Raw genomic sequence first — 18,048 nt, forward strand, 5'->3', positions numbered from 1 at the left:
AAATTAGAAGTGGTCAAAGTGCTGCTGGGCTTGTTCCTAGCACACACCTAGTACCCTGCACGATCTGCGGTTCTCAGGCCCAAACAACTCTATTAGCCGACACCGACACGCCACTGAGGAGGGGAAGCGTGTAAGCGAAAAAAGCGAAAGTTACCCCGCCCCATAGATGAGCAATGAAGACGTTTAGTAGCAATTTGCGTTGGACTGCTCATGCAACGGTCATAAAAATGGGTCGCCCGACCGTAGAAATGGTAACAGGGTGGCTTGGTTAGCGTGTAACACAAATCGGGGTGTCTGCGAGGCCATCATTTAATTAGAAAGAGGCTACCAAAGAGAGTCTTCTGTGGATTTCATAAGCCAACAGCCAACAAACGAACAGCATGGCCATCTTTTGGGTATTTTGTAATACCACAAAATTTATTAATCAACTTAACGTGACTTTGGTCCATCAGAGCCGCGGAAAGAAATCACCTTTTCAGCATCTCGAAATCCCCTTTCGATCGTCATTATCGCCATTTCTCTGCCACTGCCCCGCTCCATTTGGAAGCGATGATCACAATGATGATGATAATGATCAACTGCGCTCCAAAAGCAATAACTTTCACTCTCAATGTATTAATTTTTATATTTATCATATTGTTGTCCAACACAAACACACACAAACAAACATTTTCTGGAAAACCCAAACGAAGTAAAAAACTAAATACATTACCGCAACAACAAAAAAGTCAAGTCAATACGTTATTGAACCGAAAATTGATCTGAGCTCGTTACATTTGCCTTGTGTCGGAGACGGAATCGGAGTCGGTGTCGGTGTCGGCCATAGTGACGGCAATAAAAAGAAAGTCTCTCCCTTTGGCAGCAGATCATCAGCTTCAGATTCAGATTCAGGTTCATTGGAAGTGGAAGTGGAGGAAAGTGCTGAGCAGACTCAGTTTGATTCGCTTCATCTGAGTGGGGCCCATTGTGGCTTAACGTGAATCTGAACCCGAATCCAAATGCGGCTCCTCTATCTGTATCTCTATTCGAATCGGAAACTTGTTATAATTGATTGTTGTGCAGCATCATCATCATCATCATTAGAAGAGTCTTATTTGCCGCACATTCAACAATGGGCCCAACGATGCAATGTGCATTGTACTGCACGGAATCGACTTGATTGAATGAAGCAGCAATTGTTAAGTGAATTGGGTGGGGCGTGGGGCTGGGGGCTGGGACTGGGGCAGGTGAAGTATGCATGTCTAATGGGAAGTTAACAGAAACTTGGCTTTGTTTGGAATTCATATTGGGCGATACAAATACTGGTCTATCAGCAAGCGATTCGATGCCATAAGCTCTTTAGTTTGAAGCCCAAAAATAAAAATGATTCGATACATAATATTATTTCTATGCACTAGATTTCTTTTATTATTTGTAAAATATTGTCAAAAATATCGTGTTCTTCATTTACGAGGCTCCACTGCGTTGTGAGTCAACTCCTGCAAGTATACCACAGATACAGTATACTTCTTCCGCCGCAAAGTATGCAACACGTTTGTGAACCACAAAACATTTTCATAACTGCAAAGAAAATCAGCCACGAAGTGCACTGCTATCCCGTATCGTGCGGCTTTTGGGAATCAGCAGCAGCAGCAGGAACAGCAGGAGCCATAACTGAAATATAATTAGGGACCAAATAGCAAGTAGACGGCAACCGCAAAAACAAATCTTTAAAATGCTGGCAGATGCCATGGCAACCGCAAGTGTGTTTACTTTTGACACGCACTGGTGAAATCCAATAGAAATATTTTTTAATTATAAAACAATTAGATTAAAATAAATTAAACGAATCGCTGGGCTCAGGCAATCGATAAGCCATGTGAAGAAAAACAACCGAAGAAAATAAACAAGAAAACAAGGCCCAGTGCGGTTGAAACGCAAGCGAAATTTGTGCCGGTGAAAATAAATAAGTTGCAGCAATGCAACAGTGGCAAAAGCACACAACAGATGCCACGTAATTGGCAGCAAAATAAACAATACTATTGGAAAGAAAATAAAACCCATTTAAAGTAGCAAATGGCTTTAATTGCTCGCCTATTTCCAGGCGACTTACATATCTTGCATGACTCTTGACAATTTTGGGCTGATTGACTGCTAGAGAGTCAATTTGCCTGTCAGCCTTGACAAATCCGGTGGTCATTCAGGTGGCCAACAACTTTTGCGGCTCAAGATGGGTTAGATTATATCTAGAGTGAACAATTCAAAGAGCAGGCCGAGTGCTCTCAAAAGGAATTAGGCTTAAAACTCTTTCATTGAGCTCGCAGTTGCGAGCTTCTCATTGAAATCTGAGCGCGAATAGCTAAGCAATTTGTTGGGAATGCAGTATAAACTTTAGCTCATGGCGCTCTTGCATTCCGGCCCAAAGACAGACAAAGTTTCGTCGTCAGTGGCCAAAACTTTTGGGGGTGGCTCAGGAAAGTCCTTTTCAGGTTGCACGAGGTTAAGAAGTAAGTTTCAATTAGCACTGGTCGAAGCACTTGTTGAGGACCAAGAAGTCAGATCATGCATTCAATGTGCGAATATAATACAACTTCTTTGTTGCACTGATACTTTTAGAATTAATTATTAAATTAATTTCAATTGCCAATACAAGAGAAAAGAAAGGGTTCGGGAAGTCATTTTAATTATAATGAAAGGAAATGTTATCGGGCAAACTTTTAGTTTCACTTAAGTGCGGCCACTGTGCTTACCACCCCTTTGGAATATTGAAATGAATGCCAATTAAGACGAGGCGAATTTTCAAGAGCCCAAAACTCCGTTGGCAGCCCCGCCCTGTAGCTTAAAATGGATCCAGTTGCAGTCAAGGATCATTAAACTTCGGTAGCACACGAAAACCCAAAGACATAGAAATCTGGTGCTGCGGATGGGCAAGAAGATGGATGAATGGCGAATATTAGCGTTATCGGATTACCGCTTTCGGAATGACCGACCGCCCGCAACAATTTGCAGCGAGCCGCGTCGTCACTTTCCTTTCAATGACTATCCTCGGTCTGGGCCTGGGCTTTGGCCTGACATTGGTCCGTGGCTCGGCCTTGGCCAGTCAGTCCGGCGCATTGTTGCAATGGCGGAGCAGATGCTGCTGCTGCGGTTGCGAGTGGTTCACTTTCTTGGTAAACGAAACCACGCCAAGTCGCCTCGCATTACTTGTGCTTTTGTGGCCATCGCTGCCATTGACCGTCGCGTTGGCTTGTGCGTTGCGCTTTGAGCTCGGATATTGGGTATTGGGTGTCAAGTTGGCAACGCTGTGGGATGACCAGATTATGGTTATTACAATAGAAAGATAGGATAGCTAGATGGATGGATAGCTCAGTTGGATGGCTTCAAAATGGTGCCGCAGCAAGAATGGTCGAGGTCTGATTGCCAGTGTTACTGCCTCCAAATTGCAGACAATGCCGCAGCGGCTCTGCCGCAATTATTTCGCTCACTCGCGATGGTCTGCGTGCCAGTGCCAGCAGCCCAGGCGGATTCTCTGATGGCTGCCTCAACGCCTCAAAAGTGAATATTTATTAGCTCGCTCATGATGCATCTGCCCCCCGTTACATCCCCCGCTCCCGGTCTAGTGTGCAACAGAATGTAACTGAGCCGAGCCGCCGACGCGCCGCTGCGGCGATCTATGAAAAACGAGAGCTAATAGTTCGTTTCACTTTTCTTTCTTATTATTTATTTATTTATTGTGAATGGTGGCGCTGCATATGCTGCCCGTCCGGCGCAGGCGACGAGGCGTGCCGTGCCCACATACTCCTGCTCCTCCCAGTACCGTTGCCGCTCCCGTCCCCGTACCACAAAGTTGCAATTTAATTGTCGACTGTGACTACTGCGAGTACCCACTGCAAAGTGCTGAGTGTTGTAGAGTGTAGAGTTGTTGTGTGCCTTGCTTTTACTTTTGCCTGCGAAAATTATTTCTCGCAAATTACTGGCAAATTAATGAGCAGTAAATTAGCCGCATTAGTACAGCGGCCGCATGCCGTGGACGCCGGCGGCGCAGACAATTTGCCTGGCCACGTCCACGGCCAACGACCAAGTCTCATGTGAAGTGCCCTGCACCTGCACCTGAAAAACTCTGACTTTAATGTCATGTGGCTAATGCAATTGTCGGTAATTAGATCACCCTATGACCCTTTTGGGAGTGGCTCCCCATCCCGAGCAGATATAAAGAAGCTCCATGCAAAACAAAACAAATTTCAGCCAGGCGAATGCACCCAGGGAGATTATTACAGTGGGGCGAATTTTGTTTTGTCAACACTAAATTCAATCGGGGCTGCAATGCCGATGGGTACTTATAGGATCAATTAATTTTTTTGACGCCAACTTAAATTACTACATCCAGAGAAAAAATCCCTGCATTTTTAGTATTAAGAGTTAGATTTAAAAATGTATACCAATAGATTTGCTACGAGAGTGGAAATTCAAAAAATAAAATGTTGTCAATTACATTTTGTCATAGAATGAAAATATTTTCTTTCAATATTACACTATTAAAAACCCTTTTGAATGCATTTATGTTTAAATCAAAGTGAATTCTATTTAATTTAACTATGTTGTCATATAAAAACCGAATATTTATTTTATGAATGGATTGGTGTTTTTTTTACAATGCCGTTTTTTCTTGGTGTGTTAACGGATTTTATTAATGTAATTAGTGTTTGTTATTTAAGAACAATATTTTAATACAATTGTATCCCGCCCCAGGATACATATGTACCTCTTGAGCAAATAGTGTAGGTGTATTTTTTTAACTTAAAATCTCCTATTTTCGATCGTTGGGTATAGCAATCAAGGCACATGAAGACCAGTTGGAATGGACTTTTGTGGAATACCATATTGTTTATTCTGGCATTCGATTGTTAAAGCGTATCGTTAGCTAATTGAACATAAAATTTTGAGCTCCAACTAAGGGAAATGGTTTGATTTGTTCGAATCAGCTCCACTGTGCACAGAGTGACGTGCGACTGCATAGTATCAGAGTCAGAGTCTGATTTCTGATGCTGCGGCTGCCTGCTGAGCGATGGCCGTCACTCAGCTGGTTGACTTGAAATCAAAACTGTAGCAAAATTGTTTGCGAGCAGACTCTATGGTGTTGCATTTGTTGTTGTTGTTGTGGCTGTTGGTGTGGCAGCCGCTGGGGCTGCACGCAGCCGGTGTTAGATGCTGCTGCTGCTGCGGCTGCTGCTACAGCCACTGATGGGGGCTGCTGCTCCAATAAAACTGAGTTGCATGCAACGTCTAGTAATTAGTCTTTACAGCAGCGTGTTGCAAGGCGCTGCATCACCTGCCAACTATTCGCGTTCCCGTCGACAACTATCCATGTGAAGGATACGCCGCGCTCGCCTCGCTCTCGTCCTTTTTGCAGTGTTGTGTTGTCTTCCAAATTAAACAAAAAATAAACAACTATCAGTCAAAAAAATGTTGCCCTACCTTGCTGCCAGCTGCTTGCTGCTGGCTCTAAGCGGCCTGCAGCCAACGACCGCGGCCATCCACAAACGGAGCGGTGCCAACGCGGCCAACGGGCTGGGAGAGGAGTCAGCGAGCACCGCCCACTCCCACTCAAAGCATGCGCCTAATCCGGCAGGGAGCGTCGAGAACACGGACCTCTTGGATAAATTGAGCTGGAAGTGCGCCAACAATGCGAGCTGTCTGTACGGCGTTGCCAATGGGATCATGGCCTCGTACCGACGGGGCGAAACCATCAAGCTGGGACTCTTCGACCTGGTCAGGCTCCCCGACCTGGACGCAACACACAAGCACAAGTGGGGCACTGGCCGAGGACTGGCCAGCTTCATGGACTTTGTCAGTGGCAATGCCGTGCGGGTGCCCGTTGGCCCCATGGTGTTTAGTGTGCAGCGATCGGAAGACGACACTGATTACATTGAGGTGGCGCTCCTGAAGAAGGCCTCCAGCGGCACAGGTAATGAATGACAGGAACCCAATCAACACTTGACATATGTACTCGTACATGTGTTTGACAACCAAACAAACAAAATTTAGCTCTGTTCGAGAGCCATCACCAGCTGCTCCCACTTGGCATGCAACCCGCTTTCCAGTTAACGACAGGCTACATATGTCACAACACTTTAGGCTTCCGACCCAGACCCTGCCTGAGTTAAAAACTTGGCAGAAACCTCTATTACATTGCCTACTGCATATCAATGAAATTGGCAGCCCAAACTGTCATTATTTATCCTCATTTAGACCGACGTTCGATACACATTAGACTCAGGATCCCATCAATCATATCACATCACATCACATAACATCAGAGAACAAGCCAATCCAGTCCTGTTCTCTGTCGTACTATTACGTATACGTACCGTAGCCATTACGGCCATAAAGCATAAAACGTGTCTTGTTTCTCAAATCCAACTACAGGGCGGCTGCAGGGCAACGGCGGTGGAGGTCTGCTTGGTGGCGGAGGTGGCAGCGGCCTTGGAGGCGGCGGTAACGGGGGAGGCGGCCTACTAAGTGGACTAGGAGGTGGCGATAGCGGAGGTGGGGGTGGAGGTGGAGGAGTCTTACGCCGACGACATCAGCACCAGGACAAGAAGCAGTTCCAGATGCTCATACCCATGTATCTGGCAGCGACAACTTTTGGTTGGACAATGGTGGCCGCCAAGGCGGTGGGTCTGCTCACTCTGAAGGCTCTAATCCTATCAAAAATCGCATTTGTCGTGGCCGCTATAGTCCTGATCAAGAAGCTGATGGATAATGCCAGTGAAAAGTGAGTCTGCCAATCTTTTAACAAGTCTCTTTACCTAGTCCGACTTTGATTTTACTAGGATGATGTATCAGTTTCCGGAGCAAACCCCCTATATGATGCCTTATGGAATGGACTATGGTGGTCTTCATGGCGGCGATATCTCTCCAGAGATGTATCCAGGCTCGCTGCATCATCTAGCGATGGCCGGCGGCGGCCAGCTGCCCGGTCATCCTGGCCTGGAGAGCCTCAGCGCCGAGAGTCATCTGCACTCACAGGTCTCCAGCGACGGCAGCAACCACACCCAGGTGCTGGCAGCTCTGGGCGGTCTCGGCGGCCTGGGCCATAAAATCAAACGTGAGGACTCTTGGATGGCGAAGAGTAAGTGTAAGTTGATGCAGTCCTCTCGCTTTTCCAGATAGCCATGGGTATGGGTTGGGGTGGTCCTAAGTGGTCGCGGCGCCATACCAGATATCGTGGGCGACGTCCAGCCTATTCTTCCCTCGCTAAAATGAACACTTTCAATACGTTGGCGGAAGCTGCTGTGGCGGCCGAGGCCAGCATAGAGGACGACTATGAGGATGATGACTGAGCAGTGTATTTATCTATTTTATTTTTTTCTTGGCACGCGCACTTGCTGTATTTTGGGATGGTGTCCTGTCCAAAGCACTCTCTGCGGATCACAAAGTCAAAGCACAAACATTTTCCGCAGAGAACTTATTTCTAAAATGCGTTATTCACATTTCCCATTATATGGTTTTGGATATATGTATTTCGACTTCCCCCTAAAATTTGAGGTGTTTTCCACTATGAATTGCATACTTTTCAAGCGTATGGAGTGTTCAATGCGTCTCGTGTCAAAAGTCTTTTCTATGTTCCTGGCATATCTAGAACAGAAAGTGTTAGAAATGAATGAAACTTTAATTCAAATCAACAGAAACACACTCACACCTCAATGAAAGCTGAGTTTCCTGAAAATATAGTCACTGAATGGAGTCTTTAAAAGGCGAATGTGTACACACTGGCCTCTATGTGTCTGTGGAAATCGTTGCATACTTCGCAGCTGACAGAAAATCTTAATTGAAAATAAATAATGGAGGCAACTGGAACGATTTTCTCCGTCTCTAATACTTTTTAGCTCTTAGGAGACACTCGGGATAGAGTTTCTAGGGGTGTGATTATCACACCTGGGCACGCCCTGATATACTGCATTTTTCTCCGCTACCGATGGCCAACTATTTGCACTCAAGAAAGCAGAAAAACTCTGATTAAATATCTCATCTGTGTATGTTGCAGCCAATCCAGTCAGGCGGCCACTCATCTATAACTACGTCCAGCCGCACATGCCCTACTACCGCTCCTGAGGCGATGATTAGGCAATTAGTGCAGCTGTTGGCCCGCCCACCCCAATGCCCGCTACCAAAGACCGTAGACGCGTCGACCAGGAGGAGGAGGAGGTGAGGAGAAGGTTGTTCTGCTGCCATAGGAGGAACAGCGGACGTGACAAGCGATTGCGAAACATGAGGGATCCCACTCGCCCGGCCACGTGGAGTGCTTTAGGCTGCTTTTAATTTAATGAGCTTATTTATTGTTATTATTTATTATTTATTGATTTGTTCTTAATTTAGTGAAACCTAGCGCACACATTTAGTCTAGTTCAATGTCTCTGTAATTAGCAATCAAATGCTACAAAAACTAAAAAAAAACATTAAAGAATGGAGCACAAAGTTGTTCAGAAATTAAAATGATTCGGGTATAATTTTTATTTATGCAATAAATATTAATAAATAAATGCGTTAAAGTAAGTATAAATAAATTACAAATGAGAGAATGAGCATCATTGAGAAAACACACAGAGGGAAAGTAAGTGAAAAGAGAGTGAAGAAAGAGCGCAATTGTGCAGAAGGAAGAGAGAAAGTGGAGAAAGCACAAACTACCTACCATGTAGAGATACAAGCAGAGAAAGATTCAAAGGGGTAGATGGAGACACAGAGAGAGCATGAGAAAAGTTTCCCTAAGCCGTCAGGAAAGTGCTGTTAAGCAGAAAACCCAATTTAGTTCATTCCTGATCTAATAACATAAATAACAATTTAATTGCAGTTGAACTACTACTTTTATTGCGTCACCTTGGCCGGCTGCTGTGCGCTGTAGGCCATGTCCTGGGCGTGGGACTCCTGCTGGTGCTGCACCTCTTTCGCCAGAATATCGGCCGGCACATCTACCAGGCCCTCCACGAAGCCGTCGAAGGCACGCGCCCAGCCGGAGCTGTAGCTGTCGTGGTGGGAGGGCACCTCGACAATCGTCTTCTTGCTGGAAAGAAGCTTCTTCAGCGATATAATGACCGCCAGCAGCAGGGCAATCTTTGACACAATTAGAGCCTTTCCGGCCAGCAGGAATAAACCCTTAAGCAGTAAGGCGCCGACCATGCCCGTCTTGGCCGCCATCATCATGAGCATGGGACCCATGTTCTTCATCTTGCCGCGACCCTCCTGTAGTGCCTCTAGGGGCCGCACGGAGACGCCAATATTGAGGCTGCCCTCCGGATCGCTGTTCATCACAAAGTCGGCATTGTCCGTGAACTTGTAGCGCAGCGAACGTGACCGGATGTACTTCCACATTTTGTTGGCCATCAGCAGGGCAAACGTCTCCTCATCGGAGCCCATGGAACGTGCCAGCAACTGGTTGACCTCCGGGTCATCTGGTACCATCGAAATGTTCCTACGGATGCGACAATACAGCTAATGGGACACTCGTCAGCCTCCCACCACCCAACACCCACTTACCAGTTCTCCGTGACCTTTACTCGGTCGCCCAAGTCCAAGCGAGTGTTCAGGTACAGGTGATTCATAACAATGGACATCTTGATCATCCTGCAGGCACGGTCATCCTCTTGCCTGCAGTTCTGTTTCAGCTTGGCCAGCAGAAAATCCTCGATGTTCCGCCGCTCATCATCGGTTATCTGGAATGATCGGAAATGGGGCTTAATGGGGGGACAATGGATGAAGTTTGGCTGCAGGCTATCTTGTGGTTGTCCATTCTGTTCTTCCTTTGAGTGCACAAGAGATGAAATTCCGATAAAACAAAATGGTCCTCCACTGACTTTGGATTTGGCTTCTTATTTAGAGGGAAAACTTGTATCCTTGTCACTGGCAATTAATGCCCAATGTTATCGCGGAACTTTCCTGGACCTTACCGTGAGGGTGCCATCCCTTCGCTTGCTGCCTCTGGCCGATACGAGGACGAGGAAGAACGCCAGCAGCGTGCAGACCTTTAATGTTTGCATGGCTCGGACCTCTTCTCTGTCTTTTGTTTTGTTTCGGTTATATGTTTTTCTTTGTTTTCGGATAGCACTAAAGTTGTCTGCCACTTATTGTCTTTACATATAGTCGTATTTGGTATATCCTGGCTTTATCCTTTCAGCACTGAAACACACACACTCTCAACACACACAACGCCCGCGTCTACGCTCTGCTCTTTAATGTCACGCCGTCTGCTGCTCTGCTGCTGTTGACATCGTCGTCTTGATAGAAAACCTAATGCGAATTTTCCGCCAGTGACTTCGATTTTATATGAAAAGCGACCAAAAGCATTGCAAACACAAAACAGGCCTCTGCCAAAGCCAGTGCCAGCGACGCCGGCGATTGTTTTTGTAGGCAACTGTCGACTGTCGTTGAAGTTGTTGATGCTGCTGGCTGAAACTGGTCCCCAAAAGACGTGAGAGCCTTGGCCTCAGCCTCAGCCATAGCTAGAGCCACCAGACCATGGACAAACGGACCAATGGACGCGCTCGTTTGGCCAGTTTCGGGAAATTCTGCTCAGTTTCTGGGAAGCTGCTACTTTATGGCCTTGTCTCTGAACAAAGCATGGCACAGGCCCAGGCCACTTCTGGATTTGTTTTTGCTCGACGACAAGTTCTCTTCTGCTTTTGTTGTCTTTGCCGCGTGGGTTGTCAAGAAAAACAAAGACAGCGGAAAGTAAACTTCAGACCTAATTCCCAACAACAAAGAGGCCAATTTTCCCACACACAGGGAAAGAGAGTGAGAGAGGGAGAGAGAGAGAAAGATAGGGGGAAGGGAAACCAGACTGCAATTGAAGACACGCATGCCAACATGAAAACTTTTTAGTGGTTCCAATTAGTCAAAGGTTCGCCATTCCACATAAAGCAGAGAGTAAGACAGTGGAGCAGTAGAAGAGAGAGAAATTTAAAAATTCTAAATTAAATTCAACCATTAAAAATACCTAAATTCGATACAGATAAAATGAATTAAGTTTGAGTTCTTTATCCGCATTCTGGTAGCCATTAGCGACAGACTGAAAATTGTATGCATGAACCTCTGTTCCTCTGCCCATCTTATCTGTGGGGATGTCTCGTGGGAAAAGCTCGTGTTATTTTACCCATTGCTCTGTGGCCACCCACGCCCACCCTGGGACCGCCCTTTGTCGCTACCAATTTCAGTCAGCCACATGCGAGCCGGTCCCCGTTATGGCCACAGCGGGCAGCATGTACAAGCGCCTTTTGCTTTCAGCCGGGAAAGATTAAGAGTAAAGAGGAAATAATTTATAGCATTTATTACAGTTTCCACAATCGCCAGCGAGAAAGGGCGGAGCGCCGTGGCACCCCAACAGGTGCTCCGTCCGCTGGCCATTTATCGAGCAAATTTCCATCCATTTTCATGCCAAGACCACAAAGTTATTGCACACACCGAAAATTGGCAGTCAGCCGCAAGAGGTGTTTAATTTTCCGCAGCGCTGGAAGTAGGCTAGTGTGGACCGTGCTCGACAAAAGTGGGGCGACAGGCCACGAACGTTGGCGGAGGGAGTGGGGCACAGTGGCACAAACCGCTATGCGATCTGTCCATAAGCCGTTGCCTGTGCTGCGCTGCGCTGTTCTGCTCTCCTGGCACATGTGCCCGGCGATCGTTGTATCTTTTTTATGTTTTTGTTGCATCTTTGTGTGGCTCAAATATCAAACCGCACCTAAATCACAAATGCGTCCGCCCAATCCAGTTGCCGCAGCAGGCACTTCTCCTTCTCGGCCTGCTCTGGCCACAGGCAGAGAGTCATAACAATTTCTCAACAGCAGTCGCCTGCCTGCCGGCCGCCGGGACGCTTTCTTTTGGAAAATGTGGTCCAGTCGACTCCTCCGACGGTGTCGACGAGTGCGGAGCGTTGACAGCGCCAGACAGTGGCAGGCAGCAGCCCGCCAATACCCCTAAATTGGTTTTGGCTCTGGCATTGACTTTGAACTACCAGTTCTAAAGTTGGCCAAGACTGAGCAGCCGGGACGAGAGGAGTTCGATTAGTATCACCATTTTGAAGGGAAGTTTCATTGGAATTAATCTAATTTTTTAATTGGATCTCCAACAAGAATCTCTTGCTGTTGCATAGAATATTCCTCTTAAGATCCTGAAATTTCAACATATTCTTCAATACAGAACTCATAATTATTTGTATACAGAGACGATGGAGCAGCCCTCGCGTGTCCAAAGAAAAATAGAAAAAAAACACGCCAGGCCACTTTTCCTCAGTTTTCTCGCCTCGGTATTTCATTGCCTTAATTAAAAGCTGCATTTTATTTGTAGCAACTTCAAAGCCAGTAAAAGCAGAGCGAGTGCAGAATTTGGAAAAACATTTCGCAGTGAAATTTTTACCATTAATTAAAAGGCCCCTCCCCCCCTCCTACTCTTACTAGACGCCACCGATTTTCCATTTAAAGTTTAGTTTTATTTACAATTATCGTAATAAATATTCTTATAGGAATGCAACAAGGCCGAGGGCCAAATAAATAACAACATGTGGACAGTGCTCGGATCCACATTTAGCTCTTCTGTGGCTGCTGCTGTTGGGGCTCGGCGGCAATGTCCTTGCCGGTGTTGCGGCCGTAGTAGCCATTGTAGGCCGCCTCCTGCGGATCGCCGAAGCTGACGGAGTTGCCGCCCACCTGCTGCTGCTGCTGCTGGCCCTGGTAGCTCTTGCTGTAGTAGTCAGTGTAGGGCTTGGCGAAACTGGGCTCCTGGCGATAGGGGAAGGATCCAGGTGCTCCGTGGCCGCCCCCCTCGAAGTGCTCATGGTGATGGTAGTACGTGGCCGCACCGACTCCCTGTGGCGTGTATTCGGGGAAAGTGTTCTTGCTGCCGAAGAGGCCGGACAGGCCGCCGCCGAAACCACCGCCAACTCCGCCTGGTGGTCGGCAAAGTTTGAAGTATGCGAAGAGGCCGGGCAGGATGATGGCAGCGAGACCGAGGATCTTCTTCAGACCAGCAATGCCCAGAATGAAGGGCAGGAAAAGGAGCAGCTTCAGCTTGAAGATCTTCAGCACCAACAGCAGGGGAATAATCATCTTCTTTAGCTTCTTGCGGGCTGCACAGAAAAGGGGAAAAAGGGTCGAGAAAGTTGATTAGCGGCCGGCAGTCAGAATTAATATTTAATGTTTTAGAGGACTTACAGAAGGCACCCGCGCGCTTGTTCTCAACGACATCCAGTTCATCATCAATGTCGTTGCCAATGAAGCGGGCCTCGTAGCGGCCAGCCTCGGTCAGCTCCTCGGGCCACTCAACCTCCAGCGCCGTGGACTTGATGAATCTGTAGCAAGAGCAAGAGGATGGAAACGTGCCAGAGAATTGGAATTTGCATTTTCATAAAAATCTCATATTTTATGCATAAGCTTGGGCGACTTTGACCAGCGACCCAAATTAATTTGCATCCGGCATGGGTCGGCCACGAGCCGTAGTCATTTGGTTAATTGTGACAGCTTACCGTTCGGCCCGACGGAGGGCGAATTTTACCAGCAAATTCCAGTCGTCATCCTCGCCACGCGGCTCCTCGGAGTACTCGAAGGGCTCCTGCAGCAGGGAACGCTGCTGGGTCTCAGGCAGACGCACGACGCGAGCAAAGTCCGAGAGGCTGTGGAAACGAGTTGGTGTTCAGTGAGTCAGCTAGAAAGTGAATCAGTCAAGATTGTCCATCCTTACCGGTACTGATCTCTGTAGAAAATCTCATCGAACGTATTGAGGGCTTGGGTCTTGAAGCACTCGGAGAGATCGCCGCCCAAACAGTTGCTGTTGGTGCGCGCCAGATACGGATCGTTGTCGTTGCCTCCCAGACCAAAGATGCTCAAAATGGAAGAGCGACCACGCTCCTCACCCACTCCGGCCGGACCAGTCTGCGACTGCTGCTGCTGGAACTGCAGCGTCTGTGGCTGTTGCTGGATTTGTTGAGGCTGTAGTTGCGGCTGCGGCGCATACACCTGCTGGATGTTGTTCGAAGACTGTTGATCGGGCAGGCGGAGACCTTCGCCGGCCACCAGGCCCATGCCGACTGCGCCGACTATGGCCAGCAAGGCGAGAGCTCTCATTGCCATGGCTGAAAGCAGGAGAAGACACAGTTTTAGACACGTCCGTTGGCACCAAGCCAACAATAATTGTTGTTGACGTCTCCTCAACCGATGTATAAACAATTTTCGTTCGTTTAATTGACACTGAACCGGTAAAACAGCGTCAGCCGAAGTTTTCTCTATCACTCTCAACGTTCGATTATGTTTGACTCTTCGATTTTATCACGCTACGCCAAAACAACTCGAATGAAACCTGACTCCGAAATCCAAACTTTTTTTGGCAACTTTTACACTCAGACCAGACCATTATCTGCTCAGTGGTTTAACGGATCGCATCGGCTTTCTGACTCACAGCTGACACACTTCTCAGCGGCGTGCAGGGGCGTGCAGGGGCCGGTCCGGCTGAGACTAAGACGATGGTTCATCTATAGCGCAGCTTCGGGCCAGCCTCTTAACGCTTACGCTTAGATGTAATAACTCTCGCTTTCAGCTCACGCTGCTCGAGCAGCTGCTTACTGCAAAGCTGCCACAAATTTCTCGCACTGAGCTTTCTGTGGCCGAAAAAAACTACACACAACACGAGTACAGAAGAAAGCCACAAAACCGACACAGAGATGTAAGTTGGGTTCGTGACGAGCGCCCAAAGTGAAATGCAGGTCGAACCGGTTCTGTGCGCTTAACCCTTTGGCAGCAATGAGGCGGCAAATGCACGTAATTGAATTTTGTGTGAAAACGCATAAACAGCGGACCTAATGTGCTTTAAAAAGGTCCAAAAAAGTTTGGTCAGGCAGAAACCGTGCATTAAACCGTGCTTAATTTGATGCTCTTTCGTTGCGGACTATGGGCTAAATTGGGTTTATTTCCAAATTGCCATGTCTTCAACGTACTTGGACACTTGTGCCATCGATGGATTCATGGCCCACTGTCGCCCGACGCCAACTGACTTCAAACACGAAACAGTTCGTTATGCTCCAGGGGCTCCTCAGGCGCCTAGTCTCGTTTGCTTTCGTTTCTCTCCTCCATTATGGGGGATGGCTACGAGTTTTTCGATTCACGCTCATCAGTGTGCCGATTGTTCGTCAATTGGAATGTAGCTTGGGTCGCATTGGTGGCCTTTTGAAGGGTCATCTCCATCTAATGGGGAAACCAAATGAGAGCAATGCTTTGTATTGGTTTTACCAACATTCTGCCACATAAATTTGCCACGAAACTATTATTTGATACTGATAAATTCATAGAAAATGTCACAATAATTCAACAGCTGTTGGAACTAGCACAAGGATGCGGAAACTAGTGCCATTAGGAAAACTTTTAATGTCGCAACTTTTCCGAGAACATTTCCTGTTATTATATTAGATTTGTGTAGAAAAGCGAGTAGGAAGCGTTTCCGCAACACGAAATGGTATTCGCTAGCTGGTCATTTCTACATCAGTTTTACATGAAATTTGGTAGCTGAAAGTATGCTACACTATTTTAGTGATGATGTCAAGTCCAGGTCTGTATCGTGTATTAACTACATTTGTAATTCGATGTCCCAACATGTAATCCCAACTAATCGTTCTCAAAATAATAAGATACGAGTCTCTAATAAATTTGTATGTGTAGGTATCCACCCAAGGGCTAGATGAAGGATTAAAGGTAAATTTCGGTTGCCCAATTCGCGTGGGGAGTATTGCTGAATTACTGAATAAATTAATGATTCATGGCCACATTTTCTTCAGTCAATGTACTGCGAATGTGATGTTGAAAGCAAATCCAAATTTTGGTCACTATGTCGTGTTTGTTTTATTTGTTTGGCTTTCGAATTTGCATTTGCCATCGAAGGTCAATGAAATGTGGACGGGTATTACAACACCATCTGAACGATATATGGAAATTATGGCTTTATCGGTTTCCAGATAAATACAGCTCTCGGGCACAACTGTAAGGCCGCTTAAAACTGGTAATAATAACATATTACACTGCCATTTCGTCTTGACTTATTACGCAATGCGCCTGACAGTTCATTTCACTTCACTTCACTTGGCTTTTCGCCGTTTTCACTGTTTGGTGTTTCGTTTACCTTTTGTTGTTTCCTATAAGCGCTTGAGGGTGGTTTATTTGGTTTATCCTTAACGGCTGACTTAAAGCGACTTTGCCTTTCTGCTGGCTTACAAGCGACTGTGCCGTGGCTGCTGGCCGGCAAAGATTTTATATGAAATGCGAGAAGTTGCAGAGGAGAGCAATCGCAGCAGCAGCAGCAGCAGAAGAAGTGGCAACAGGCAGAGCACCTCAAGACAACACGCACAAAAAAAAGAGTCAAAAGACAATGGCCCAGACGCGTCGTCGGTTCCAGCACACAATGATGATGGTTGAGAGGCAGAGGAGCCCGAGCGATCAACACGCTCGAGCTTGAGGTAGGTTGGGGGTCGAGATACCCGATCGATGAGGGCTTGCTCTGTAGGTGTGCGACGTCAACGACTTGTGTCCGGCTGGGAGAGCGTTCGTGTGCCTTGAGAAAACCCCAAAAATTATTGTGGCGCACGTCGAGACCTTGGCTTTAATTTGAGTTTGATTTAAAGAGACAACACCGCCGCTGTCCGCTGTCGGGTGACTCATCCACACATGGATCGGCGGGAAAAGGTACGTCACTCCCTGCCAGGGATTATGTAATTTTCGACTGATTGCCACACAGGCAATGATTGCTTTTACTGAGCTCCGTTTTGCTGAACTGGTTTGCAAACGCCCACAAAAGAGGCGCCACAAACATTGCCAAAAGTCATGGCAAATGTGAACAAACTATGGAAATGGCTGCATCAGCATACAAGTGTCTGTGTGCACCACATTGGCCGAAAGCTGGGGAGGGCTGTGGGGCAGTGGTGGCAGTGGCGTGATTACCGCTGGGAGCGGGAGCAACTGGTACTTGCAACCGGGAAAAGCCCCGAGACTCGCAACATTAATGTGGATTTTCCCGCATTTCGATGCTGTGGCAATCGCCGCCTCTGAGATTGTTCCTCCAATTCCCTGACCGACCACACAATCGTTCGCCAGGCGGAAATGGTTCAGCATGTCGGTCGGTCGATGGGTATGCCTCAAAAGCATGGCTCTGCTCCTCGAATGTCAAGTGTTGTGCCTGTGACACAGGCACAGACCGATGACAATGGAATTGCGTCGTGGGGCCACTGTCAATCCACTTAGCCTCAGCCTCCCAATCCAATGCAAATGTATTACACAATTGGAAATTGCATTCTTCACTTGCCCTTCAAAGGATTTTTCCAGCGGGAAAACAAATCTGAGGAAAGTGCGAAGAATATTTTCAATCAGCGAGGCTTTATTTACGAGTATTTTCGTTGATTCTGAGAAACATTGGTTAATTAGCTTATTGTCGGATCACGCCATCAGAACTGGTATACCAGTGTAGTGAACCCATGCATGCACATACATATTTCACACTCTGTTATACATATATATTAATACATATATAGGCGAGTATTTAAAGGCAGTGACATAAAAAACTACAGTTTATGTTGCACATTACTTTTGCACAGCAACATGAAAATTTTATTTGATTTTATTTTTTTTAAATTGTGTTGTTTATTATTAATAAAAAATAACACAAACCAGAATATACGATAACATTATACACTGTAACTGTTACAGCTACTTCCATAATCGGCTGGGATAAAATTCGAATGATAGGATTGCAGCTTAAACAGCGGTCCTGGGTCAGCAGCATGTGGGTCTTTATCTCGGCGATTCTCTGTCAGGTTCTCAGGGCTTAGGTCCATCCTACATCCTCCTGTTGGGTAGGTCCGCTGGGTGTATCATGTAGCATTTATAAAGTCGTCAACAAGTGGGACTGGAGTTGTCGCAGATCCGGATGTACCAGTCTGCTTTTGTGCTGCAGTTTTCTCTGGAAGGTACAGATTCTCGAAAGGTTTGTTTCAGCGACAATAATATTTCTTTGTAGGCCAGGATTTTACTTTTCAGCCTAAGTTTGTTTTTA

The 18,048-nt window shown here is 46.7% G+C and overlaps 3 protein-coding genes across 5 annotated transcripts; 1 reads left to right on the forward strand and 2 right to left on the reverse strand.

The window, feature by feature from the left end:
• Positions 1-5,114: 5,114 nt before the first annotated feature.
• Positions 5,115-8,463, forward strand: LOC108154513. Of its 2 annotated transcripts, none has more exons than XM_033390052.1 (4): positions 5,115-5,944; positions 6,406-6,754; positions 6,813-7,111; positions 8,027-8,463. In XM_033390052.1, exons 1-4 carry the CDS (start codon positions 5,443-5,445, stop codon positions 8,092-8,094), a joined length of 1,218 nt encoding a protein of 405 aa, XP_033245943.1. In that variant the 5' UTR covers positions 5,115-5,442; the 3' UTR covers positions 8,095-8,463. The 2 variants fall into 2 exon arrangements, with proteins under 2 accessions (XP_033245943.1, XP_017140302.1); XM_017284813.2 differs by having other exon boundaries at positions 5,116-5,944; positions 6,813-7,117.
• Positions 8,429-10,013, reverse strand: LOC108153925. The gene is made up of 3 exons (XM_017284020.2): positions 9,924-10,013; positions 9,514-9,689; positions 8,429-9,448 (listed from the first exon to the last, which is right to left on the reverse strand). The coding sequence occupies exons 1-3, from the start codon at positions 10,011-10,013 to the stop codon at positions 8,845-8,847; spliced, it is 870 nt and encodes a 289-aa protein (XP_017139509.1). The 3' UTR covers positions 8,429-8,844.
• Positions 10,014-12,473: 2,460 nt separating this feature from the next.
• On the reverse strand, positions 12,474-16,211 carry LOC108154559. 2 transcript variants are annotated; one of them, XM_033389612.1, is made up of 5 exons: positions 16,126-16,211; positions 13,702-14,092; positions 13,487-13,633; positions 13,176-13,312; positions 12,474-13,090 (listed from the first exon to the last, which is right to left on the reverse strand). In XM_033389612.1, the coding sequence occupies exons 2-5, from the start codon at positions 14,088-14,090 to the stop codon at positions 12,549-12,551; spliced, it is 1,215 nt and encodes a 404-aa protein (XP_033245503.1). In that variant the 5' UTR covers positions 14,091-14,092; positions 16,126-16,211; the 3' UTR covers positions 12,474-12,548. The 2 variants fall into 2 exon arrangements, with proteins under 2 accessions (XP_033245503.1, XP_017140348.2); XM_017284859.2 differs by lacking the exon at positions 16,126-16,211 and adding an exon at positions 14,416-14,634.
• Between the last annotated feature and the right edge of the window lie 1,837 nt (positions 16,212-18,048).

The sequence above is a fragment of the Drosophila miranda genome, chromosome 2 (genome assembly GCF_003369915.1).
Source record: "Drosophila miranda strain MSH22 chromosome 2, D.miranda_PacBio2.1, whole genome shotgun sequence".
In the NCBI taxonomy this organism is placed as follows: domain Eukaryota; kingdom Metazoa; phylum Arthropoda; class Insecta; order Diptera; family Drosophilidae; genus Drosophila; species Drosophila miranda.